Source organism: Gopherus evgoodei, chromosome 13 (assembly GCF_007399415.2).
Source record: "Gopherus evgoodei ecotype Sinaloan lineage chromosome 13, rGopEvg1_v1.p, whole genome shotgun sequence".
NCBI lineage: Eukaryota > Metazoa > Chordata > Testudines > Testudinidae > Gopherus > Gopherus evgoodei.
The window spans coordinates 29,040,564-29,067,693 of NC_044334.1; the positions used below are offsets into that span (position 1 = coordinate 29,040,564).

A 27,130-nucleotide genomic window follows, 5' to 3' on the forward strand; every position below is an offset into this window, starting at 1 on the left:
CATTTTCGAAGGTGATGCTATTTTATTCTCTGTATTTTCAAACAATGGCATTAACTAGCGCCCGGGCCCACACGCATGCACACGTTTAAACATGCATTAACAAGCAAAGGAACCTAAACCCCATCTCGCTATTTAAAAATAAGATTCACATTGCAACTGGCGATTTTGCAGCATTGTTTATTTATGCAATATGCTTAAAATGTGACATTGTGACTCATCCGACGCTTGCTTCCACCGAAGGCAGTGACGGCTCTGGAGTGAGTGAGGTTCAGAGCACAGTAGGTCAGGCATCAATGCCATTACATCATGTGATAAAACCTCCCAGAATAGATCCCCCAGCTTCTGCTCCTGGCCCCCTCCCCTAGCCCCTGGCCTGGTGCAGCGTCTCTGACCTGACCCTGGGTGCTCTTTGGAGCAAAGCCCTGGTCTCCTTGCCCTCCTCTTCCCAGGGGCATGTGAGCTGGCCCTGAATGCCCTTAACAGCAGAAAGACCTCTCCCCTCCCTTCCCCCTCCACTCCACTTTCCATCCCCAGCTCCAGCTGGTCCCAGGACGCTCCTCCATGGCCCATGGGGCTTGGCAGCCCTGAGTGTTGCCCTGGGGTGGGCAGGGGCTCAGGAATGGTCCGACCCCTAACCCTTGCCCAGTCCTGCAGGGGACTGGGGGGGACCAGCCCTGCTAGTGAAGTCAAGCTGCCCTGGCCCATGTGTTCTCCTAGAGGTCACAGCAGGAAGCTGCTATTGCGCTGGGATTTGCCGCAGAAACAGAAGAGCCAGAAAATGAGATTATGCTCAGAACCCCCCCTGCTTGCTCTGACTCAGTTACCGCCAAGCCTCTTTCTAATTGCTTTAGCGCACTCCCCGGGCACTTAGCGGCACCAGCTGCCCATGCTCAGTGGGCGGGGGAGGGCACAGGGGTGTATCCAGCATGTGATGCCATCACACGGGGAGACGTGCCAGGGGGCCCAGGTTCAGGGCTGTCTGGTGAGTCGGGCATTAGCTGGGGCAGCTGCAGTCGCTCTGATGGCTTTCCCCGCACTGTCGAGCTGGGGGCAGCATCTTTCTGCACCTCCTGTCCCAGGCTGGCAGGCAGGGTCCTAAGTGCCGCTGGGCCCCGTGCAGCAGGAGGAGGAACCTGAGAGCAGCCCACTGCATCACAGCATGGCCTCGGGTCGCAGGTGGCTACCGTCCCCAACACGTTGGCCAGCCCTGCTCAGAGCAACGGCCGTGCACCAGGCTGGTCGTGCCCCTGTGGTCCCTCCCCAGCGCCCAGCAGCTGAGCTGAGCTGGGGGAACAATGGGGGCAAGGCCAAGGAAACTGGCTTAGTGCCTAGCGGGGCCGCGCCGCAGCCACACTTCGCAGCGCGGTAGCGTAGCTGGGCCCTGTCACGCAGCGTGGGAGAGTCAGGGCCCTGCCCCCCTCTTCCTGCGATTCACCAGGACTCTCAGCCAGCCAGTAACACAGAAGGTTTATTAGACGACAGGAACACAGTCCCAAGCAGAGCTTGTAGGTACAACCAGGACCCCTCAATCAAGTCCTTCTGGGGGCTTCAGGGAGCTTAAACCCCAGCCTGGGATTCCCTGCCTTGCACCCCCAGCCAAAGACTGAAAACAAAACCTCCTCCAGCGGCTCTCTTCCCCCTCCCCCAGCTCCTCCTCTCCTTTGGTCAGTCTCCCGGGCAGAAGGTGTCACTTCTCCCACCCCCGCTCCTGGCTCAGGTTACAGCTCTGGTGGCTTCCCCCAACCCCAGTGTAACTCCCCTGCAACATTCCCAGGTCAGATCCGCCCTGCTTCCTGCTCCATCACAGGCCCACAAACAGCTCCCATGTAGCAGCCACACTGAGCAGAGAGCTCCCGGCACCCGGCTCGCCTGCCCCATGGCTGCTTTGAGAGCTCCATGAAAGATGCAGTGGGAGTACGGGGGGGAGGGGAGGGTTACAGCATCTAGCCCAGTGGGACCCTGATCTCGCTGGGGATGCCCAGAATCATCCTGTATGGCCCCACTGGTGTAGGGTGTGGGGCTGGGCACCAGCCCCTGGAAAGAAGCTGGGGAGCTAGTGCAATGAGATCCAGGATCTGCGCCCCCGACTCCCATGCCCAGGCATCACCATGCTAGAAACCCACCCAGCTGCCTGGGGTCCGGTCATGTGGGCTCTGCCCTCCCTCATCTCTCCGGATACGGGCCACATGGGGGCTGCGCCGTCCTGCCTGGCACCTCTCTCTGGAGGAGCTCAGGATTCTGGCAGCTACATGCTTGCCCATTATGGCACGGGGCATGGGGGTCGTGGGGGTGCTCCCAGCCCCCTACCCCAAGCAGCTCATGGCAGGGGGCTGGGGAGGTATGTGTAAGGGAGTGCGGGGGCCCCGCCTTTGCTCCGCCCTGGCCTGATTCCCCTTCCCCAAGGCCCTGCCCCTGAGCACGCTGCAGCCCTGCTCCTCCCCCTCCCGGAGTGACCTGAGCACTGGCAAACAGCTGTTTGATGGCAGGGGAAGCACTGGGGGGCAGAGGGAGGGGGGAGGAGTCAGCACACTGCGAGCTCAGGGAAGGAGGCGGAGAAGAGGCGGTGGGATGGGGGACCTTGGCTGCCGGTGGGTGTGGAGCCTGCAGCAGGAGCCACAGGAGCCAGCAGGACCAAGCATCTGCCCCCCACAGCTGCCCGCCCCTGGGGCCCCCTGTCACTGGGGTCCCCATGTTTTACTGTAAATTCACCTTTGGATTTGGGGGCATCTCCATTTTCAGGTGCTCAGCCTGAGCACTTTTACACAGGACAGGGGCTCTGCACTTCCTGGAAAATGAGGGGTCTCAAGCTGGGCCCCAAAAACCTGACTCCCTCCCCCCAATCCCTGAGCATTAAAATTAAATCTCTAGCCCTTACTATTGTAACAAAACCCTTCAGACTATGACCCAAGTGTCACTGATGCTGTGAGCTCTGCCGGAGTCTGCAGGGAGCCTGAAACAGCAGCTCTCAGAGGTCATCTCAATGGTGCGTTACCTCTGAAACCTAAAGACGACGATTCAAATGTCAGTACTGCTCACTCAGCGGCTGCTGCTCAAAGCCAGCCAGAAGGATGAGTGGCTGTGAGTGGGCACGGCTGGGTTTGTGGGTGGCTCATGGGAAAGTGCTAGCAGGTTTTACAGCCTCAATTCCATGGAGTGAGCAGGCTCCAGCACAGCAGGGGAGATGCGGGGAGCAGCTGTGGAGAAAGAGGAGCCTGGGGCGGGGCGGGGCAGGGGGGCTCCCTTAGGGGGAGAGTAGCAGGGAAGAGATGATGCCCCGGGAGAGGCCAGTACCGATGTGCTCCCTCAGCTCATGGCACCCAGCGACCCAAGTGACTCCCGGGTCAGTGTGAGTTAACGAGCCGGCTGGGCCCCGGGAGGCAGCTGCGGCCTGCACAGATCAGCCTTTCTGCGGCTGGGCTCCTGGGGCCAACCTGTCGCCACATCACAGCCCATTGGGCACGTTCATTGCAGGAGGGGCTGGTGCCAGGAGAGCAGGGGGTGTAGAACGGGGCAGGTACCTGTCCCATGCTGCCCCCATGGGGATTTGGCCCTGCCCTGGGATCTGTACAAGGTTCCAGGGTGCCTGTGCAGCTGTTCAGCTTAGCGCTGGGGGCCTGTCTGGGCCGGGGCTCACTCGCCCCAAGCTCTGCAGAGTCGCAAAGAAGCTGAGGCTCTCTGGGAACTCTGCTGGGCCAGGGGTCTCCTGGTCCTCACCCCTTCAGTCAGTACTGGGGCAGCCGCACTCAGCCTGCCCACTGGCAGTGTGCCCCCACCAGGGGCTCCCCACTCTCCAGTCCAGCCACAGCAGCAGGTAGGGGGCAGAGGCAGCTCAGTGCTGGCCGAGGCCCTGGGGGCTGGCCGGCGAGGAGGCCTGGGTGGTGCAGGCGTTACCGCTGCAGCCTGGGGCCGGGGTCCTGTCCTGGCCAGACAGAGGAGAGATGGGGCAGTTAGTGCCTGGGCCTCGCTCCACGGCCCCACCCCAGCGCCCAGGGCGTGGAGAATGACCAGGGGAAGGCCCGTGAGGTGGATCATCAGGCAGGCTGCAGTGCCCGGCTCCCGCAAGGAATGCCCAGAGCCAGCAGGGGCAGGGAGAGCCTATCCGGCCTGGTCTCTGGGCACTGGCTCTTGAGGTGCCAAGTGGCTGCATCTGTGATGGGCAGAAACACAATGTGTGACAGCAGCTGCAGCATGAGGGGGCTGGGGCAGGCAGGGCACCAGCCATCCCTGCCAGGCAGGGCTCATGGGCCCCATCTCCGGGATCTCCGGAGCTAGTTCCACACTCTCACTCCTGCCTCCCCTGGTAGCGGGGGTCCCCGTGGGGGGTCTCTCGTGCTGCACGGGAAGGATCTCTGCTGGGCTTTAATTCGGGAGTGGGGAGAGGTGCCCCGGGGCACTCCCTCACTGCTCTCAAGCCTGGAAATGCCCAGTCACAGCGCAGGCAGTGGAGTCTAGTGGTGAGAGCAGAGTGTTGGGACTTCTGGGTCCTATTCCCTGCTCTGCCCTGCCTTGCTGTGTGACATGGTGAGTCGCTTAACCTCTCCCCCTGTGCCCGTGGATGGGGGCAGCCCCCGGCCCGAGGGAGGGAGCACCCTGGCAGGAGCAGGGCAGGGTCATCGTGCGGGGCTGGGCTGGTACCTGATCGAATTTCCGGGCGCTGTACGCATTGTTCTTGTTCAGGAAGGTCAGTAAGATCCAGTCGCAGAGGAAGGAGCCCTGGGGAGCAGGAGAGCGGGATTAGTGCCTGAGGGAGCCCGTGCCAAGCATCCCGGGCACAGCGAGCACATACTCACCACTCCCACTGAGGTCAGCGCCGTGGCCAGGTTAATGATGGTGGGGATCAGGCTGAACTTCCCTGCCTAGGCAGAAAAACAGAGCGGTCAGCACCGCCCTCCTCACCTCCTGCCACCCGCTCCCCGGGGCTAAGGGTTGCCAACTTTGTCATATAGAATATAAAAACCCAGAACCTCCCCTACCCCGTCCCTTCCCCCGGGCCCTGCCCCATCTTGTCCCCCCAGACTCCACCCCTGCCCCACTCCTTACCCCAGACCCCACCCAGCTGTGTCCCTTCCCCCAGGCTTCATCCCTGCCCCACTCCTTACCCCAGACCCAGTCCTGCTGTGACCTTTCCCCCAGGCCTCACCCCTTCCTCACTCTTTACCCCAGACCCCACCCAGCTGTGTCCCTTCCCCCAGGCCTCATCCCTGCCCCACTCCTTACCCCAGACCCCAGCCCTGCTGTGACCTTTCCCCCAGGCCTCACCCCTTCCTCACTCTTTACCCCAGACCCCACCCCTGCTGTGTCCCCTCCCCCAGGCCTCACCCCTGCCCCACTCCTTACCCCAGACCCCACCCCTGCTGTGTCCCTTCCCCTAGGCCTCACCCCTCTTCCCACCTGGCCATGCACAATAACGTCGATGCGGATCCCATAGGCCTTGATCAGGCTCCGCGTGTTCGTCCCATTGCAGCTGTAATATTTGGCGAACCTGGGCAGGAGAGAGTGGGATGAGGGGCAGTCAGAGCGGAGCAGCCAGGCCCGAGAGCAGGGGGGTTGCAGGGTGTGATGGAGCAGGGAGGGGGGCACATATGACCTGGAATGTTGAAGGGGAGTTACAGTGGGGTTGGGGGACTTGCCTTGAAGGAAGCCAGCTGAGCTGTAACCTGAGCCAGGAGGAGGCTGGGAGAAGTGACACCCGCGGGAAACTGACCTGAGGAGAGGAGGGGCTGGAGGAGTTTGGGTTTCGGGAGTTGGGGGCTGGGTGGTGCAAAGCAGGGAACCCCAAGCTGGGAGCTAAGCTCCCTGAACCCCCCAGAAGGACTTGCCTGAGGGGTTCTGGCTGTACCTACAAGCTCTGTTTTAGACTGCGTTGCTACTGTCCAATAAACCTTCTGTTTTACTGGCTGGCTGAGAGTTACGGTGAATCCCAGGAAGAGGGGTGCAGGGTCCTGACTCCCCCACACTCCGTGACACAGGGCCTTAGGGGTCACCGCCCCAGAGGATTGGGGGGACAGGTCACCTGTAGTTGTAGCCAGAAGAGACCTGAATGCTCTTGGGATCCAGCCGGCGGAAGGAGTAGCTGGGGTTGCACGCGGAGTCGGGCAGGTCCAGGTTACAGTTCCAGTTTATGATCACCCCGATAACACCGCCCTGCAGCAGACAGAGAGCAGGGCAGGACCAACACAGCTTTAGCAGGACCTCAAGCTGCCCTGGGCAGCACCTGGGGTCCTCACTTCCAGCTCATTGCCCCCCACCAGACCGCCTTGCGTCTCAGAGCTCCCCTCTCTGCTCCCCGTATTGCCCTGCTGCCCATCCAGCCAGACGCTTTCCCTCCTGCTCGCCGTGCAGGGCCCCCCGGGCTCCGGGAGCTGCCTGCCAGCCTAGCTCAGCCCAGCGTCCGGCAGACTGGTGCTGGCACGAGGGAAGCGTGAAGGAGCTGGCTATTTGGGCCCAGGGGGGCGTGTGGCTCTGGCATCAGAGGGGACCCAGCAGCTGACCTCTGCCCAGTAGGGGACACCCGAGAAGAAAGGCCAGGATGGTGCAAGGCTTTGGGGAGTGGCAGAGAATGGCCAGTGGTCCAAAGGGCATTCACTTGCCAGGCCCTCCTGCAGCAGCTGGTGCTCCCCACAGGCACCCAGGCAGTGTTGGGCGCAGGGCGTTCAGCTGGATTGAGTGACATGCTGGGCTCGGCACGGAGCTGCCTACAGGCCTGCGCTGTCTGTCTGACGGAGTCCCAGCAGCTCGGCACGGGGGGTCTCTGGCGTGCCAGGAGCTCCCTGTCACGGCACCGGCTCGAGTGCCCTTGACCCTCAACGCCCCCCGTGCAGGAGGCAAGATCGGCAGCAGGATGGGCCTGAACCGGAGCCTTCCACATGCCCGAGAGAACCCAGCAGCAGCCACACCTGGCCAGAGCCCGTCCCCCGTCGCCGGGCAAGGGTCCCCCTTCTCCGCACTCCCAGCCAGAGCCCATCCCCTGTCGCCGGGCGAGGGTCCCCCCTCTCCGCACACCATGCCAGGGCCCGTCCCCCATCGCCGGGCGAGGGTCCCTCCTCCCCGCACACCGGGCCAGAGCCCATCCCCCATCACCGGGCAAGGGTACCCCCTCCCCGCACACCCGGCCAGAGCCCGTCCCCCATCGCCGGGCGAGGGTCCCCCCTCTCCGCACTCCCAGCCAGAGCCCATCCCCTGTCGCCGGGCGAGGGTCCCCCCTCTCCGCACACCCGGCCAGAGCCCATCCCCCGTCACCGGGCGAGGGTCCCCCCCTCTCCGCACTCCCAGCCAGAGCCCGTCCCCTGTCGCCAGGCGAGGGTCTCCCCTCCCTGCACAGCCTACCCGTTCGGCCAGCGTGGTGAAGTTCTCTCCTGCCTGCTCCACAATGGAGCCCAGGCGGAAGATGGGGCAGTACAGGTCAGTGGTCTCGTTGAAGGTGCAGCCTTTGAGGTAGCCGCTCTTCTCGCCCTTCACGTTCCCTCTGAGGAGACATGCCGAGAGCTGCTGAGTGCCTCACCCCCACGTGCGTGAACAAACCCAGACCCCGTGGGGCCCACAGCTGCCAATCCCCGTGCACATGCCCAAACACACTGGGGTTGCCAACTTTCTAATCGCTGAAAACCAAACACCCTTGCCCTGCCCCTGCCCCACCTCTTCCCCCGTGGCCTCGCCCCTGCCCCCTCTTCCTCCGAGGCCCTGCCCCTGCCCCATCTCTTCCCCGTGGCCCCTGCCCCTGCCCCACCTCTCCCCCCATGGCCCAGCCCTGCCCTCTTCCCCCGTGGCCTCGCCCCTGCCCCCTCTTCCTCCGAGGCCCTTCCCCTGCCCCACCTCTTCCCCTGAGGCCCCGCCCCTTCCCTTGAGGCCCTGCCCCTGCCCCATCTCTTGCCCGTGGCCCCGCCCCTTCCCCCGTGGCCCTGCCCCTGTTCCACCTTTTCCCCTGTGGCCCCGCCCCGCCCCTCTTCCCCCATGGCCCTGCCTCTGCCCCACCTCTACTCCTGAGGCCCCGCCCATGCCCCACCTCTTCCCCTGAAGCCCCGCCCCTGCCCCAGCTCTACCCCTGAGGCCCCACCCCCACTCACTCCTCCCCCTCCTTCCTCCCTTGCTCACTCCCCCCTCTCCCAGGACTCACCTGCTGTCTGCAGAGCCAGGCTGGGAGGAGCTGACGTGGCATAGGGAGGCAGGGGGTGAACAGGGTTCCCCACCCCCCATCGCCAGCACCCACAGCTACCTCCCTGCCGGAGAGGCTGGAGCCGGGTTCTCTCACTCAGCAGCTGAGCAGAGAGCGGCTCCTCCAGGCTCCACCCTCAGCTGCTGCTCATGCTGCGGGTAACCGGACTTTTAGCATCCAGTCAGCTGTGCTGACCGGACGCTGCCAGGTTCCCTTTTCGACTGGACATTGCGGGCACTAACCGGCCTCCTGGCAACCCTAAAATACACCCCCGTGCAGGTGCACAAACAGACAGACACAGAGCCATGTGCACACACACTCACACACACCCCCCCCATGCACACACGACCCAGGGCCCCAAGCTGATCGGTTGCGCTGCTCCATTCTTTGGTGGCAGCTCAGAGAGGGACCGAGGGACACACCGCCGAATTCCTGCCGAAGACCTGGACATGTAGCCCCAATAGCGGCCAGAGTGCACCCCTTTGTATTGGCCGCCCCAAGCACCTGCTTCCTTCGCTGGTGCCTGGAGCCAGCCCTGCACAGACCCACAGCCATGCTCTGCAGCAGGGGTGGGCAAACTACGGCCCACGGGCCGGATCTGGCCCCTCAGGGCTTTGGATCCAGGCCGCAGGATTGTCCCCCATGGCACTGCAGGCCCCACACCGCTCTCAGAAGCGGCCCCCAGGCCGGGGAGGGGGAAGGCTCTGTGTGCGTTGCCCTCGCCTCCAGCCATCGCCCCCCACAGCTCCCATTGGCCGGGAATGGGGAACTTCGGGGGAGGTATCTGGAGGTGCGGCAAGGACAGCGCGTGGAGGCCTGTGCCCCGTCCTCCCCCAGGGGCCGCAGCGCTTCCTGGAGCGGCACAGCGTGGGGCGGGGACAGAGCAGGCAGGCGGGGAGCCTTCCCTGGCCCTGGTGCGTGCGGCTGCCACCATGGAGCCCGAATCCCTCCTGCATCCCATCCCCTAACTCCCTGCCCTAAGCCCCCTGCCTGCAACTCGCACCCCAACTCCCTGTCCTGAGCCCCCTCGTACAGCCCACATCCTGCACCCCAACCCCCTGCCTTGAGCCCCCTGCTGCACCCCGTACCCCTCCTGCATCTCAACCCCCTGTTCTGAGCCCCCTGCCGCACCCCACACCCCTCCTGCACCCCAACTCCCTGTCCTGAGCCCCTCATACACTCTGCACCCCAACTCCCTGCCCTGAACTCCCTCGTACACCCCACACCCCTCCTGCACCCCAACCCCTTGCCCTGAGCCCCCTGCCTGCACCTCACACTCCTCCTGCATCTCAACCCCCTGGCCTGAGCCTCCTGCCACACCCTGCACTCCAACCCCCTTCCCTGAGCCCCCTGCCACACCCTGCACCCCTCCTGCACCCCTACCCCCTTCCCTGAGCCTCCTCATACACTCCTCATCCCTCCTCTGTCCCAAGCCCTTGCCATGAGCCCCTTCCTGCACATTGCACCCCCTCCCACACCCCGCACTCCCTCTGCACCCCAACCCCCTGCCCCGGCCCTGCATACAATTTCCCCACTCCGATGTGGCCCTTGGCCCACCCCTGGTCTACAGCCTCATCTCCAGTGTGTGCTGGTCTGTGGTGCCCCGGCCCACCCACAATGGCAGCAATGGCCAAACGCATCCTTCAGCCAGCTGCTGACACAAACCACACACCCAGAACAGCCCCCAGGCAGTGTTTCCCCCACCCCCCGGTGCCCATGTGCCAGTGCTCTCGCTCCCTCCTCCCCGCCCCGGCTCTGCTCCTGACTGGCCCCGACGGGGCGGCTGGTGTGAGACTTGCTGAGCCATACTTGGAGAATCCGAAGCGGGGGAAGTGGATGTTGTTCTTGATCAGGATGGTGAACTGCGCGGCCATCTTCCCCAGGGACTCGCTGGCGAGGGCAGAAACATGTCAGCCCTTCCCTGGGCAGGGAATTCCTCCTCCCCCGAGCCCAGGACATCGTCCTCCCCACCCCCACAAGTGATGGCCCCCCACCCCTAGCCAAAACCGCATCGCCCCAAAGCACGTGGGGATCCTGCTCCACCGTGAGGGTGCTGCGTCTCCCCCACTGCTGACACCTCCCTTTCCTGGTGCTAACCCACCCCTGATGAGAAGGGGGGGTCCTGCCTCCCCCCAACCTAGCATCCCCTCCCTGCCCAGCTCCGTCTCCCTCTGGGGTGTCCCACTGGAGCTGGGTGCTGGGGTGAGGGCTGGGTGGCATCCCAGGGCAGAAGGGTGAGGCTCTCCCAGCTGTGCCTCCTTCCCAGGGGCCATGAACATCCCCCTGCACTCCCAGCGGCCCCTCTCTACCTGACCGTCCATCCGTCTTCCACTGGACACCAGGCGGTGACCTCACAGGTCTTCCCCGACCCATTGTAATAGGGAACGCAGCGCCCCGTCCTCTCTCCTGTGGGGACAGACAGATGGCCTGAGAGTGCATCCCCTGGGGGTGGCAGGCCCCGCCCCCCCCCGGCCCTGGGGCAGCTGAATGCCAGTTTCCGGCTGGTGCTGGCCCGTGCCCATGCTGCCATCCTGGCACTGCTCACTCACCATTCCCCAGCATGTCCATCTCCCCAGCCACACAGTCGCTGTCAGAGCTGCAGGCGGAGTGCGGGACCTCCAGGCTCTGCAGGGGCAGAAACCAAGGTGTCACCAGGAGAGGGGAGGGACCCCTGGGACCCTGCAAAGAGGGCAGAGCTGGGGAGGGGAGCGATGGGATCGAGCCAGTCCCCCTACCCAGCACTCTCCCTCTCACCCCCCCAGCCACCCCCTGCATCCTGGAATGCCACTCTTGTTGAGTGACTTCTGCCCCCTGCACTCAGCAGCCGGGAGCTGAGTGAGCTCAGCCTAGACCCAGGTGTGGAAATGGGGCAGAGCCGAGCAGGACGCCGGGAGCCAGAGAGGCCAAGTTCTGGGTCCAGGACACACTGCAGCTCCCATCCCCTGCAACTGGCGTTGCTCCCGCTCCCAGCATGGGGCTGCCTAGGTACCCACCAGCCGCTGTGCTCCTGCTTATCAATCACCCCGGGCCGGAGGCTGCAGGCGCACACAGCCAGCTGGCTGGGCAGGGCTGGGCAGGAGTGTGGGTCTGGGGCTGCCACGGGCCAGCTCAAAACACGCCCAGTCCTCCATCCCCAGCCTCCTTCCTCACATCATTTCAATGCCCCCAGCCAGCCAGGCCCCCTGCCTCCATCCCCAACCCCCGGGCTGTGCCTTGCCCTCCACCCAGCCCCTGCTGCCTCCCTCACCTCGGGGCAGCTCTCCAGAGTCTGGGAGTGGGTGACTTCCACCCGGGTGAGGATGCTGAACACGCTGCCACCCTGCAGAGCCGACAGGGAGAGAGAGACGTTTCCCATGGAGCCCCCCACCCCCGTTTCCCCCCCAGCCCTCACTGGGTGCCCGGCTGGCGATGGAGTGAGTGAGATCACTGGAGTGCATCCGCCTGGCCGGCCTCAGCCAGCGAAAGAGCAGCCAGCTGCCTCTCCATATTCCCAAGAGGGGAGGGCCCGTAAATCCTGCCCCCCGCCTGCGCCAGTCCCTTCACCATTTCCCGTCCAGGAGCCCCACCGGGCTGGCCCCAGGGCATACTGTTCTAGGGGTCGCAGGGTCTCGCTGGGCTCCCTATGGCAAGCAGGCAAGTCAGCGCACGCACGGGGATCAGCTCAGCGCAGGGAGCCCTGAGGGTGCAATGGGGGGCTCTGTGCCGGGCCCTGGCTCCATGCAGTGCTCAGCGGGGCCCTGGGGGTGCAATGGAGGGATGCAGGGACAGGCACTCTGTGCAGGTCCCAGCTCCATGCAGCGCTGAGCAGGGGCCCTGGGGGTGCAGTGGGGGGTGCAGGAATGGGCGCTCTGTGCTGGGCCCTGGCTCCGTGCAGCACTCAGCAGGTGCCCTGGGGGTGCAATGGGGGGAATGCAGGGACAGGGGCTCTGTGCTGGGCTCTGGCTCCGTGCAGTGCTCAGTGGGGGCTCTGGGGGTGCAATGGGGGGAATGCAGGGACAGGGGCTCTGTGCTGGATTCTGGCTCCGTGCAGAGCTCAGCGGGGGCTCTGGGAGTGCAATGGGGGGGTGCAGGGAGGGACGCTCTGTGCTGGGTCCTGTCTCTGTGCAGAGCTCAGAAGGGGCTCTGGGGATGCAATGGGGGGGTGCAGGGAGGGACGCTCTGTGCTGGGCTCTGGCTCCATGCAGAACTCAGCGGGGGCTCTGGGGGTGCAATGGGGGGAATGCAGGGACAGGGGCTCTGTGCTGGGTCCTGGCTCCGTGCAGCACTCAGCGGGCGCCCTTGGGGTGCAATGGGGGGAATGCAGGGACAGGGACTCTGTGCTGGGCTCTGGCTCCGTGCAGAGCTCAGCGGGGGCTCTGGGGGTGCAATGGGGGGGTGCAGGGAGGGACACTCTGTGCTGGGCCCTGGCTCCATGCAGTGCTCAGCAGGAACTCTGGGGGTGCAATGGGGGGGGTGCAGGGAGGGACACTCTGTGCTGGGCCCTGGCTCCGTGCAGAGCTCACCGGGCGCCCTGGGGGTGCAATGGAGGGTGCAGGGAGGGACGCTCTGTGCTGGGCTCTGGCTCCGTGCAGAGCTCAGCGGGGGCTCTGGGGGTGCAATGGGGGGTGCAGGGAGGGACGGTCTGTGCTGGGCTCTGTCTTCGTGCAGTGCTCAGTGGGGGCTCTGGGGGTGCTGGTCACATGCGGGCGACGCGCTGTTATTAGCCCTGGCACAGCCAGCGTTAGCGAGGTGCCCAGAGCAGCCCCCTCCTGCCTGTCTGGGGGCTGTCAGGGTTTGGTTGCTTCCAGGGGGACCTGATATCGGACAGGCGCTATTACAGCCTGTTGGGGGGAGCGGAGGCTGGGGGGGGAGGGGCAGTGTCAGGGATTCATGGGGAGGGAGTGGGGGAGGGGCAGTGCTTTGGCTTCCCAGAGGGGAGAGGGGTCACACCAAAGCCTTGTGAGGGTGCACGGAGGAGGGGCAGTGTCACAGCCTTACGGGGGGTGGGTGGGAATGTCAGGGCCTCGCAGAAGGGGGTCAGATCACAGCCTGGGCACGGGGGCAGCGTCACAGCCTCACCTCGGCGGGTTTGACGTACTCCTCCACATCCCAGACCTTGCTGTGCGAGCGGCTGATGCCCTTCACCTTGGTGACCACAGAGCTCTCGGGGCCCGTCTCGTTCTCCTGGTAGCCCTTCTGGATGATGAACACGTACCTGGGGGTGGGGGGAGCCATCAGGGGCATACATCACCTCCCCCCCCCCGCTGCTCTCACCTGGGTCTCAGCCGCCGGGGGTGTGGCGAGTGGGGGGAGGGACGTATCCCCCCACCTCTGCCTGCCCTATGGCTGGGAAATCCAAAACGCAAGGGCTTCTCCCCCTCCCCTGCAACCCCCCCCATCCTCCCTGCACTGCTGCATTATCCGCATCCCTGCTGGGCAGCTCCTGGGAGCTAGCCCCATCCCATCACAGATCCCAGCCCACACCACCGGGTTCAGGGGCCTGGGAGCACCAGGAAGGAGCAGACAGAGACAGGAGGCCTGTGGAAGCCAGTGAGGGGGCCAAAAGGACCTGGGGAGCACGAACGGGTGTGGCGCGCTGATGGTCTTAGAAAGTGAGCGACGCCGTGCGAGGGAGAACGGGGCAGAGAGAAGCCAGGAGACGGGGTGGCTGGGGACTCTGGGAGCAGGTCTGTCGCTGTTGGGGGATCCCGCACATCCCCACCAGGGCTGATCCATCTGGGTGATGCTCATGCATGTGGCAGGTCTGTCTCCCCAGCCTGCAGGCTGCAGGGCAGGTGAAATCCCTGGTCTTTGCAGAGAGACCCTCCCTTCACGAGGTACCCGCTAGCCTTGGGCGAGGAGCCGGCCTGCAAGCCAGGAGACCACAGCTCTGGCCTCGGCTATTTACTAGTGGCCGGTAGTGCTTCTGTGCCCTTCCTAACCCTCGCTATTAACCAAGCCCTCCTGCACCGACCTTGCCACTCACCCAGGGAGTGAAAGTGCAACATCACATCAGGTAGGGACAAAACCCAGGTCTTGCTAAGCCGCGGGCGAGTCTCACCCCTTTGCCTTACAACGTATGTGCTTGATTGGGCCGTGTTTAATCATTGGCCCTTGGATTCTTACTCTGGGCACTACAAACCCGTATCAGAGCCTTCTAACCACCCTGCCCAACCCAAATTGCTAAATGTGTGTGTGGGGCGGGGGGAGCTGGCTGGATCCCACCTAGCTGGGAAAGGGTCCCAGAGGGGTCCTGGCATGGAAAAGAGAGACCCAGTGCAGGATCTTTGGGGCCAGGGACAGCTCCAAGAACTAGGCCAGGGCAGGGATTCACACTAAACACCTCCAGCCTGGCGCCACCCCGGCGAGGTTTGCAGATACTGGTTCCAGCTGGGTTTCCAGAGACTAGGAAACAAAGGAAGGGTGTTTGGCTTGGTAAGACTGACCCAGGGGCTGGAGCTTTTCACAGATTCCCAGGCCAGATGGGACCACATGGCTCTGACTGAGAAACGCTGCATGAAGCTGATCCTAGAGCCAGGAACAGGATCCTACCACCTCTCAAACAGCAGGTGCGTTTGTCTCTCTTAGGCCCTGGCCCACTGGCTGCATTCACTAGCTGGCTAGACAGCAAGCGTCATTCTAGGCAGTGTAATAGTTAGTGCATCTTGAGGCCGGGGTGTCTCAAGGCTCTTTCGCCTGCAGGTCACCAGGAATCCTGGCTCGCTCAGCCGGGATTCAGACTTATTTCCAGCTAACAGATGCTGGGTGGTCCCTCTTGGAGCGGCGGTGGGGGAGTCTATGTTCCAGCTCCCCTGTCACACACTCCCCGCCCCCGCCATGCTTTGGGCTGGTGAGCAGACTCAGCAGCGAGGCCGAGAACTGCATTGGCCATGGGCTGAATTATGCCATGAGGAAATCATTTCTGGATTAGCTGGGCAGTGTGTGTGCAACTGCCCTGCTGGGAGAGTTCACTCTCCAGCATGTGCGCGCGTGACATGGGGGGTGAGAAAGAGGAGAGCGAGTGGGTGTGGGGAAGGAGAGGACATGGGATGGGGGAGCTTTTAGGGGAAAAGGGAAGTGGGGGGGCAGAGTACAGAGTGAGTAGGAATGGGGGGTGAGAGAGAGGGGAAGGGTCCGGGACAAACAGGGGGAGAAGAAAGCGGTATCAAGCGGAGAACCCCAGGGGTCAGTCCTGGGCCTGGTTTTGTTCAACATCTTTATCAATGATCTGGATGACGGAATGAATTGTACCCTCAGCAAGTTCATGGATGACACTAAACTAGGGGGAGAGGTAGATACGCTTGAGGGTAGGAATAGGGTCCAGAGTGACCTAGACAAATTGGAAGATTGGGCCAAAAGAAATCTGATGAGGTTCAACAAGGACAAAGGCAGAGTCCTGCACTTAGGACAGAAGACTCCCATGCACTGCTACAGGCTGGGGACCGACTGGCTAAGTGGCAATTCTGCAGAAAAGGACCTTGGGATTACAGAAGACAAGAAGCTGGATATGAGTCAGCAGTGTGCCCTTGTTGCCAAGAAGGCCAATGGCATATTGGGCTGCATTAGTAGGAGCATTGCCAGCATATCAAGGGGTGTGATCATTCCCCTCTATTCGGTACTGGTGAGGCCACACCTGGAGAACTGTGTCCAGTTTTGGGCCCCCCATTACAGAAGGGATGTGGACAAATTGGAGAGAGTCCAGCAAAGGGCAATGAAAATTATTAGGGGGCTGGGCACATGACTTATGAGGAGAAGCTGAGGGAACTGAGATTCAACTACCTGAAAGGGGGTTCCAAAGAGGATGGATCTAGACTGTTCTCAGTGGTGGCAGATGACAGAACAAGGAGTAATGGTCTCAAGTTGCAGTGGGGGAGGTCTAGGTTGGATATTAGGAAACACTATTTCACTAGGAGGGTGGTGAAGCACTGGAATGGGTTCCCTAGGGAGGTGGTGGAATCTCCTTCCTTAGAGGTTTTTAAGGTCAGGCTTGACAAAGCCCTGGCTGGGATGATTTAGTTGGGGTTGGTCCTGCTTAGAGCAGGGGGTTGGTACCTCCTGAGGTTCCTTCCAACCCTGAGATTCTAGGATTCTATGAAAAGAGAGTGGAAAGTTAAAGGAGGGAGGAAGAGACCACAACATAGACAGGAAAATAGGAGAAAATGCCTATTAAACAATCTAGAAAAAGGTGATTGAGGGGGCACTGGAGTGTGACAGACAGAGCAGAGCAAAGGAAAAGGAAAAAGAACAATTCGTTTTACTACATTTTTACTAGAGTCAGACAATATTTTTTGGCAGAAAACCCCAAACCCGAGACCTGTGAACGTTCTTATTTGAGTTGAAATTTCGTGTGGGGGATTATGAAAACCAAAAACTGTTTGGGGAAAAAGTTTCCTGTTTGGTACCAATGCTCAGTTTTTGATTTTCCAAAGGCAACATGTTTTACCTCAAACCAATTTGTTTTTGCTTTTTTACCAGAAATGATTTTTGAAAACTACATTTTTATCAGAAATGTTTTGATCAATGGAAAACGTTTCAGGCTGGGATTCTCGTTGAGAGGAAGAAAACAAAACATTCTAAAGGGAAACTAACCCCACCCCCCCCCAAGTCTCCTGCAAACCATAATTGCCTTTTATTCACCAGCTCTCGTATTCCGGAGTCGGAAAGGTTAGGTGCAAAGTGATGCAAGATGTAACCACATTGCAAAGGGCTGGGGCCAGCAATGTGCCCAGGCCGGGCTAGCTACGCTGCCCTCCTACATTGTCTCTTCTGTGTTGAATAAAACACTCCTTGTTGGTCCCCCACCCCCAACTCTTTTTCTCTGGTTGCAGCTATGTGGCTCACCCAGCAAACGAAGTAACTACTGCAGGACCCTGTCCTAATCCCACCCTAATCCCAGACCCCCACAGTTCCATCGTGGGGCCAGCAGGACCTCATGGCAGTGGGGCTGGACAGAACCTGGCGTCCCCTCCCTCCTGCATCTAACCCCACTCCGTCCCTTCCTAAACTCAGCAGCACAAGAAAGGGTTGAACTGCAACCCTTGGGCCAGATCCTTCTCTGGTGTAAAGCAGCGAATGGCTTCAATGCAGCGAGGATCCAGCCCCCCACTCAGCTCTCTGTGCAGGTGCTGAAGCTGGCGTGTCTCTGCCTGCCCCCTCAGCTCTCCCCACCCCATCTCTCCCAGACCCACACACTGGCTCAGCCAGGGACCTACCAGATGAAGTAGAGCAGGATCAGCAGCTGCACCCCTCTGTACATGATGCCGAGGCTGCGGTTCTTCACCACAATGACTTTGGGGGTCTCGTAGTTCCAGAACTCCCAGAAGCGTCGCCAGCAGCCCATGGCCCCGGGCCGCCTTGCCGGGGACTCCTCCATCCGCGGGGGGATCTAGGGAAGTCTCTGGGCTGAGACTGGGATCTCCACTCCCTCGCCTTACACTGGGAGAACTGGGAGGGTCCCAGTCCTACAGCAGCAGCCTCCCTGTACTGGTTTACACTGGGAGCTCCACTGCTCCTCCCCGCTCTGAAGCTGCCGTTATACTGGTTTATACTGGGATCTCCTTTCTCTCCCTGTCTGCAGGTTCATGCTCTGAACCTCACTGGGCGGCACCACCCAGCCCCTGCCACTCTCTGACGAGGGAAGTGCATGTGCTGGGCATCCTCCCCTCCAGACCAGGGCTGGACTAAAGGAATCCAGCCCCTGAGTGCCCGCAGCTGCCTATCTCTGCAGCACTGGTGCCCCCTTGTGGCCAGAGTAGATATTCCTGCTCCACACACACAAGCTGCTCCATCATCCCCAATCCCAGAAAAGGAGGGGAAGGAAATTCGTGTTGTGGGTACATGTGCTGACCCAGGTAAGTCTAGGCCTGTCAGCCTGACATTGATCCCGGTAAGGATAATGGAGCAGCTGTGATGGGACTCGATTAATAAAGAATTAAAGGGGGGAGGTAATTAATGGCACTCAACATAGGCTAATGGAAAATAGAGCCTGTCAAACTAATGTGATCGCTTTTTTGATGACATCCGTGTTTGGCTGGTGAAGGTAATAGGGCTGATGTAAAACACTTTGACTTCGGTCAGGCATTTGATTCGGCACCACAAGATATTTTGAGTCTGAAATTAGAACAATAGAAAATCCGCATGCCACACGTTACGTGGATGAAACACTGCCGGAATGAGAGGGTTCAAAATGTCATTTGAGCCAGGGAATCATCACTGAGTGGGGGTGTTTCTAGTGGGGTCCCACCAGGATCGGCTCTTGGCCCTGCGCTATTTCACATTTTTATCAATGGCCTGGAAGAAAGCATAAAGTCATCAGTGAGAACGTTTGCAGATGACAGACTAACGGAGTGGTAAATAACAAAGAGGACAGGTCACTGATGATGAGTAATCTGGATTGCTTGGTATGTTGGGCAGAAGCAAACAAGATCTGTTTTAATACGGCCAAATGCAACATCGTACTCCTAAAAACTAGGAAAGCAGAGCATACTTCCAGTGGGGGATAATCAGCTGAACAGTGCTCCCCGTGGGCAAAAGGGCCAATGTGATCCTAGGATGTATAAACGGGAATCTCGCGTAGGGTTATGTGAGCTCTGCATTTGACACTGGTGCAAACTGGAATCCTGTGTCCAGTGCTGGAGTCCAGTCCACCATTCATGATCGAGTGGAGAGGGTTCAGAGCAGTGCCAGAAGAATGCTCAAGGGCTTGGAAAACCTGCCTTCTAGTGACAGACTCAAGGAGCTCAACCTATTGGCTTCTCAAGAGAAGTTTAAGGGGTGATTTGATCACTGTCTAGGCAGCAGTGCCTACATGGAGGGCAGAATTCGACACCAGCGGGCCCTTCACTCTTGCAGGCAAAGGCAGAACACGCTCCAATGGCTGGAAGTTGCAGCTAGAGAAATTCAGGCTAGAAACAAGGTATCATTTTGTAAGGGCCAGGAGGGTAATTAACCAGTGGAACAATTTACCCAAATCAGGGTGGAGTCTCCAACACTGGCCAGTTGTAAATGAAGTCAGATTTTTTTTTTAAACATCTGCTCTAGCTCAAGATACAGCTGCTCAGACCAGATGGTCACAGCAGTCGCTACTGCCTTGGACTCTAACCGGCCCTTGAGGTCAGGAGTGTTTCCCCTTCAGAGCTCTAGGGACACCGCGAGTAGCATTCGCCCTCGGAGTTGTCAGGGCTCCGGGATGTAACAGGCCTGGTGAGGGGGTTACGCGTCTCTGCAAAGCTTTAGTTCGTGTTGGGTCTTTCATACAACCTGCCCCACAAAACCTTCCCAAGTGGGCTAATGGGATGCTAATGCGATGCAGAGGCTGCCATGTAAAGGGTTATCGTCCCAGGGTCAGGCCCCAGTGGTAACAGCTCATGGCCCAGAGCAGTGGGCCCCAAACTTTTTACTTCATGCTCCCTATTGTCCCGTCCACACCCTTCCCCTGCAGCTCTGGGGACACAGACAGAGGTAAGAGGGCTGGGGCCACAGCTGGGAGAGGGGGCGGAGGCCAGGGGCCAAGGCCAGCAGTCGGGGTTCCGAGCATGGGCCAGCAGCTAGGACCAGGATGTGGGGCTGGCAACCGAGCCCTGGGCTCGGTCCTGGCAACCAGGGCCAGCAGCTGGGCCCAGGGCCAGGAGCAGAGCTGGGCGATGCTCGCTCTGCTGCCCCCATGGGTCCTGGGCTGGGCCCCAGCTGTGCCCCCCACCCCGAATATTCCTCTGTGCACCCTTAGGGGGCGCACCCCACAGTTTGGGGACCTCTGGCCCAGAGGATTACAGGGCCCTTGGCCTGACTCTCGGTCTCATGCTCACACCTGCTCCTCCCGCACCGTATTTATATTGCACGTCTGTCTGTGGTTCTGTGTAGGCACCAAGCACAGCGTCACATCTCAGCAACTTCTGTGGCCCCGCACTTAGGGCTGCCAAGCCTCCCCGTTTCACCGACAGTCTGCCAGAATCGGGCTCTATCTCCCAGAGGCTACTGAAGTCAAACCGGGAGATTTTAGGCAGCTGAAAGTCAGGCGGCACAGTGGGGCCAAGGCAGGCTCCCTGTCTGCCCCAGCCCCACACCGCTCCTGGACGCTAATATATTCCAGAATTATGTTCACTTGTTTTGCAACAGCATTACATTGTTGCCTCATCTTTAGCTTGTGATCCACTTTAACCCCCAGATACTTTTCTGCAGGACTCCTTTCTAGGCAGTCAGTTCCCATCTTGTATTTGTACGCTTGATTATGCCTTCCTAAGTACTTTGCATTTGTCCCTATTGAATTTCATCCTCTTTATTTCAGACCATTTCTCCGGTTTGTCCAGATCATTCTAATCCTGTCCTCCAAAGAGCTTGCAACCCATCCCAGCTTGGCAGCCCCTCAAACTTCATCTGTGTACTTCTCTATGCCATTGTCCAAATCACTGATGAAGTTATTGAATAGAGCCGGGCTCAGGATAGCTCCCTGTAGGATCCCACTCAGGCCCTTCGAGCTGCATTGTGAACCATTGATAACTGTTCTCCGAGTACGGTTTTCCAACCAGTTGTGCACCAACCTTATAGTCAGTTCGTCTAGGCTCTAGTTCCCTACTTTGCTTATGAGAAGGTCACGGGAGACAGTAGCAAAAGGCGTCCTCATCTACTAGTGGGGGCATCACCACCATGGTCACTGAGCCTCTTATCTTCACCACCCCACTGGGAGGCAGGGCAGTGTAAAGGCTGCTACCTTGACAAACAGCCATGGTTGAACCAGTGACCCCGTGAGCTGAAAGTCTCAGAGCCAGGCTCTGGTGTCAGACTCCCATCCCCTGTGCTCTGGGCACAGAGGGGAACACGACACAGATGCATCCCTGGGGAAAGCAGCAGCATCACCATCTGACAGCTACACCCACGGGGAGTTTAAGTGCCTTTCAGGGAGACAGTGCTGTCTAGTGAGTAAGGTACTGGGCTGAGACACAAGAGATGTGAGTTCTATTGCCCAGGTCTGCCACTGATTTGCTTATGAACTTGGACAAGTCACTGCCACACCCTGTGCCTCAGTTTCCCCATCTGTAAAGTGGAGGTAATGCTACTGACCGCCCTTTGTAGACTGTTTTGAGCTCCAGTGTTGAAAGGGGCTATAGAAGAGCATGGCGGTGGCATTATTTCAAAGGGGATACACAGAAAGTCTTGGACAAAAACAAGAATTGAGCCCAGCTCCTCTGACTTCCAGGGTTTAGGACACAGATCTCTGCCTCCAAGCGGTGAACTCTGAGGGTGCATTCCAGAGTGAGCAGGGAGAGGGTGCACTTTCGTAAAGCCAGGCGGCATGGGGCTCAATGGGGCTGTGGCTGTGCGCAGGTGGTGACAGCAGGGGTGCTCTGTCTGGAACACCTCATTCACGATTGACAAACTCCTTTAAAGGGGAAACATAAGCTGCCCCCCTGCTGGCCATAGGATGGAGAGAGAGCCCCGGCAGGGCTCACAGAGGGCCTGACACTCCCACTTCTCAGGGAATTGCTCACGCCTCTATGCACCTGCCTGCCCAGGGGAGAGACAGCGCCAGACACCGAGCAGACAGTCCAGTCACTCTCTGGCTGGGGCAAAATCCCCCTTTCCACCACTCTCACTCTCACCTGGGATTCTTCCCCCTGCATCTCCGCCCCACAAGGATCCCCCAGTCTCTCCCCCCGTGGGAAGTTCCACCCCTGTAGCCTCTCCCATGGGAACCCCCTTCAGTGCCTCCCCTGGGGATTTCCCACTCCCTTTGCTAACTCTCCCCACCTCGGGATTTCCCACCTGGGACCTTGCCCTCCCTGTGTTTATAAGTGTGAATATAATGTAACTGGAATATGCTTTATGCAAAAGGTCTCTTGTATGGTATCCTTGCAAAGCTTATAATCTACTGAGTGTGGTCATCCTGTTTGTATGAATGTATCATTCTTGGATCTGTGACTAGAAATAATAAGTATAACTCTGAAGTCCTATTGTCATTATGCAAAGTGTGAGCCATTAATGGCGGCTTGGAATCGTGATGGCTCCATTGACCAGGATGATTGGTTGTAAATGGCTCTGTTTACTTGCAGGCCTTCCTGTGAGTCAGGCGGGGAAGAATGGAGACTGGGGTCTTACAGGACAAGTGACCATGTCACTTGGTACTGGAATCCATCTTAAACCTGGTGCTTTTCCATTTAGGAGGGGTGGGGACCCAGAGAGACAAAAGATTCCTGCCTTGTGCCAAAGCTATAAAAGGGGGTGGAACAGAACAAATGTGGCTGCCAGTCATGAGAAATCCCCTAGCTACCACCTGAGCTGGAACTAACAAGGGCTGTACCAGGGAAAGGATTGGGCCCAGACTGGAAGGAGTCCAGTCTGTGAATGAAGCTTATTGGAACATCTCTGAGGGTGAAATTTTATCTGTAATCAGTTTCGTAATGTATTAGGCTTAGACTTGCAAGTTTTGTTTTATTTTGCTTAGTAACTTACTTTGTTCTGTTATTACTCAAAACAACTTGAATCCTACCTTTTATACTTAATAAAATCACTTTTGTTTATTAATTAACCCAGAGGAAGTGATTAATACCTGGGGAAGCAAACAGCTGTGCATCTCTCTCTATCAGTGTTATAGAGGGCGGACAATTTATGAGTTTACCTTGTATAAGCTTCATACAGAGTAAAACGGATTTATTTGGGGTTTAGATCCCACTGGGAGCTGGGTGTTGGAGAACATAGCCTGCTGAGCTGTTTTGGGTTAAAGTCTGCTGTTTTGGGGGTGTGGACCAGACCTGGGTCTGGCTCAACAAGACAGGGTTCTGGAGGCCCAAAGTGGCAGAGAAAAGGGACTCAGCACATCAGGTGACAGCCCCAAGGGGGTCTCTGTCACAAAAAGACCTTTTTCCTAAAGCATATTCCAGTTACATTATAGTCACACTTACTTTCATAAAACATACGGAGTGCAACGTCACAGCACCCCATGGGGATTCTGGCTCCTGTTCTCAGTGGGGGATAGGAGCCATGTCCTTGAGCAGTGGGCTTAGTGGCAGTCGGGGAAAGCAGCTAAACCCCCAACCCCAGGCTGGCATGTCTTGGCAGCATAGGGGCTAGGAGGGAGGCTGTGGCTTGTGACATAGGTTATCTCGTCCGTGGCTCCTGCCAGCTCACTTGAACTAGCCGCAGGCCAGCAGCTTTGATGGGGGCAGAGGGAAGGCCTAGGGGTGGATCCGGGCCCCCAAGCTACATGCTCGGCACCAATGGCCTAAGCACTAGCTCTTGCTTTAGGAGCGTGGGGCTGGGGTTCAAACTCTGAGCCAGCTCCCGTGAGAGCTACTTCAGTAGTGTTGCCAGCCCTCCAGGATTGTCCTGGAGTCCCCAGGAATTAAAATTCTGTCATGTGATGAAACCTCCAGGAATACATCCAACCCGAGCTGGAAACCTCATATACACCTTGTGCCGAAGTGGGAATGTTCTTGCTGTTATGTGAATGCTGATTGGGGAGTATTGACCTGGGAAGGTTGCAGGGGAGTTGGGACGGCCTGCCTTGGGGAAGGGAGGATACCTGAGCACGTAACCTGAGACCCCAGGAGGGGAGTTGGAAGCCAGGTGATACCTCTGCCCCGGACACTGGACAAAGGACAGAAAGGCTGGGGGAGGAGCATGAGAGGCTGAGGGGAGTTTTCATTTTGAAGCTGGCTAGGAAATGGAGACGGGCACCCCGACAGGCTTGGGCTTCCCAGCAGGACGGTGGCCTCCCTGGGACCCCAGATGGACCTAACGAAGGGGGGTCCTGTTGTCTGTACCGGCAAGACCTGGTTTGGACTGTGTTCCTGTCATCTAAATAAACCGGTTTTACAGGCTGGCTGAGAGTCATGTCTGAGTGTGAAGTGGGGAGGGGGCAGGACCCTCCAGCTTCCCCAGGACCCCGCCTGGGCGGACTCGCTGTGGGAAGTGCACAGAGGGGCATATGCTGAATGCTCCAAGGAAGAGGAGGCTCCCCAAAGTCCTGACTGGCTTTGGTGGGGGAGCAGTTCCAGAGCATCTCCCGGGGACTCCATGACACACCTCAGCTGCAATTCCTTTCTTTCTCATCCAAGGGCAGCACAGCTGGCTGGGCTGGGGGGTTTCCTCCTTCCCTTTGGGGGTGAGGCCAGTATCTGGGAGCATAGGGGTAAGAGCTTGGCTCGGTGCACAGGGGCAGATCACCTGGAAGGGTTTACCAGCATAGATCAGAGTCTTCAGAGACAGGACAGGACAGGACTCAGGAGCAGGGCAGGATTTGAGGAAACCTGTTTATTGATCCTATTACATCATTCTCCCGCATTTACATAGCAAAGTACCGTCGAGTGCAACACAGTCACAGGCTGAATCCATCAATCACCGTTCGGAAAATGCAAATACTGTCATGTCACAAAAGAGACCGAAATCCTTACTGCCAAAGCCAGAGACTAATCAGGCCCATTCCTTTGTTTCTTCACAGACCACTACCCCCAGTGGTCATTACAGCCTTAATACTTGCTATGGGGCAGGCTAACTCAAGCCCCACCCCCAATGTGACATCACAGGAAGCAGCTTCACAGCCCCTGAAGAGCGGGAGCAGGGGGTTGTGCTGGATCTTCTTGTGATGTTGGCATCCAGGCTTCACACCTGAATTCAATCGGTGACAAAGGGAGTGGCCAGTGTGCTATTCCGCTAGGGTTACCTCCTGCTGAAAGCACACCCTCACCCCCAGCACTGCCGGGGAACCACAGCAAACCCCTATAGCAAGGAAACAACTCGCTAGACACATGGCATGGGTGGGCAGGGGGTCTCATTCACATGGAGGAGCTAACTGAGCAAGCCTCCTACGGGAGAGATTTCCACCATGTTGTAAGGAGCCCGGCCCCACTGTGCCCCCTTGAATGAACAGAGTCACTCTGCACAGCCCAGGTCAGCCACACAGCCTGGCACAGCGGGGCCATGCTGCACTGGAATGGGATGCACGGATGGATGAGAAGCTGGTGACCATGTGCACAATGGGGTGCGAGTGCTGTGGGCAACCCAGCGTCAGGGTGATGCTCACTCTCCCTGAGACCCTCTCCCAGTTTTCTGCATCACCCCCCATCCCAGCCAGTGCTGGAGCTGGTCACAGCTTCACATCCGAGAGTCCAAAGCTGGCATACGATGTTTGGGACACTAAGGTCTATCTAGGAAAAGAGGAAAGGAGCAGGAAAGTCAGGAAGGCCAGGCCCCGGGGCTCAGCCCCCCCGCAGACGCAGGTGCAGGAAGATGGTGCAGTGGGGAGCGATGTTGTAGTCTCCCAGCTTGTGGCCGTCCTCGAGCGGTTTCCCCTCAAAGTTGAGCCAGAACTGCTCCGCCTGGATGTTCTCCTGCTGCTGGACCCGCCCCTTGAACTGGGTGACCCCGTCGGAGGGGAGGACGGTGTAGGTGCTGGTCCTGCCTTTGTCGTTCTTCACGAAGATGGTGATGGGCTCCTCGTTCTTTACCACCAGCAGGACGACGTCTCCTGTCTTGAGCTGGTAGTCGGAGAGCCGGGAGTCATCGCGCAGCTCCACGTAGGCCCCATTCTGGCAGGCCAGCTTCTGCTGGTATGGGGACACCCCTGTCTGCTTGGCAATCTTGGCCTTGAAAGCCGAGACGGTCATCATGCTGGTGACCTCCAAGCTGTGCATCTCGCCAGTGAGCAGTTTCACGCTGAGCCACAGGGCCTGGGGAGGAGAGGGCCCAGAGCGGTCAGACCCCCTGGCAGTGGGAGCCCAGGCGCCCATCCCACATGGACTCAGAGCCCCGGGAGGGAAGCAGGTTGGGGCTTGCTACGGTCCCCATATCCCGTCATGCCCCTATACACCCCTCCAACGCCTGGCACCAGGTGCAGACATTACCCCAGTGCAACATGCAGGGAAATGTGTCCCAGTCAGCACGGCTGTGATCACACCCACCGCACCAGCATCCGTGCCAGCGCATGAGGGCTCAGTGAACGCTCACCAGATCCCTTTTCATGGGGCTAAAGGAGGCCCAAACCCAGCCCCCCCCAGAAGGGCGGTCAAGGGATGAGGCTGCTCACTGGGCCGGCTGGTCTGACCCCTCGGAGCCCAGTCTTGGTTGGGGTGCACTAGCCGGCACTCAGAGGCTGCCCCAGGGCGAGGGGGCCCAGGCTGCTGTGCCCCCCCTCTCCCGCTCAGGGGGCTGCCCCAGGGCGAGAGGCGCCCAGGCGCCTGCTGCACGCCCCCCCTCGCGCTCAGGGGACTGCCCCGGGACGAGGAGCGCCCCCGCTGGTGCTGCTGCGCGCCCCCCTCTTGCTCAGGGGGCTGCCCCGGGGCGAGGGGCGCCCCGGCTGCTGCTGCTGCTCGCCCCCCCTCTTGCTCAGGGGGCTGCCCCGGAGCGAGGGGCGCCCCCGCTGGTGCTGCTGCGCGCCCCCCTCTTGCTCAGGGGGCTGCCCCGGGGCGAGGGGTGCCCAGGCGGCTGCTGCTGCTCGCCCCCCCTCGCGCTCAGGGGGCTGCCCCGGGGCGAGGGGCGCCCCCGCTGGTGCTGCTGCGCGCCCCCCCTCGCGCTCAGGGGGCTGCCCCGGGACGAGGGGCGCCCCGGCTGCTGCTGCTGCTCGCCCCCCCTCGCGCTCAGGGGGCTGCCCAAGGGCTGGCGGGTCGCTAAGAAAGGGGCAGCTTAGAGGAGACCGGGGCTGGGAGGGGGCGGTAAATACAGGCGGCAGCTGCCTTTCCTGTGCCAAGGGACCCCGGGAAGTGCCGATCGGTCCCTCCCCAGCTACCGGCTGGGCGCGGGGGGCTGTACCCCGCCCCGCGCTCTGGCCCCCCCAAACCCAGGAGGGATGGGGCCCCAGCGAACAGGAGACCCCCGGGGGGGGATCCGGTCCCGAGCTGCCCGCTGCCCTCCCGCGGACCAGGAACGTGCAGAGCGACCCCCGGGACGCGCCTCACCATGTCCGCAGCCTGCCGGGGTCTCCCTGGCTCCGCAGCGTCCCGAGTTCGAGCCCGACTTGCTCTGCCCGGCTCCGCCGCCGGCTCCTGATTTATAACCCGGCCGCCGCCGCCG

General features: G+C 60.0%; 2 protein-coding genes across 2 annotated transcripts; both read right to left on the reverse strand.

Moving 5' to 3' along the window:
• Window positions 1-3,780: 3,780 nt before the first annotated feature.
• On the reverse strand, window positions 3,781-17,402 carry P2RX2 (purinergic receptor P2X 2). The gene is made up of 12 exons (XM_030582978.1): window positions 17,344-17,402; window positions 13,211-13,346; window positions 11,400-11,471; window positions 10,702-10,777; window positions 10,462-10,558; window positions 9,962-10,042; window positions 7,327-7,465; window positions 6,014-6,144; window positions 5,392-5,482; window positions 4,791-4,856; window positions 4,636-4,713; window positions 3,781-4,147 (listed from the first exon to the last, which is right to left on the reverse strand). The coding sequence occupies exons 1-12, from the start codon at window positions 17,385-17,387 to the stop codon at window positions 3,830-3,832; spliced, it is 1,329 nt and encodes a 442-aa protein (XP_030438838.1). The 5' UTR covers window positions 17,388-17,402; the 3' UTR covers window positions 3,781-3,829.
• Window positions 17,403-24,356: 6,954 nt separating this feature from the next.
• Window positions 24,357-27,130, reverse strand: ISG15 (ISG15 ubiquitin like modifier). The gene is made up of 2 exons (XM_030582704.1): window positions 27,016-27,130; window positions 24,357-25,791 (listed from the first exon to the last, which is right to left on the reverse strand). The coding sequence occupies exons 1-2, from the start codon at window positions 27,016-27,018 to the stop codon at window positions 25,321-25,323; spliced, it is 474 nt and encodes a 157-aa protein (XP_030438564.1). The 5' UTR covers window positions 27,019-27,130; the 3' UTR covers window positions 24,357-25,320.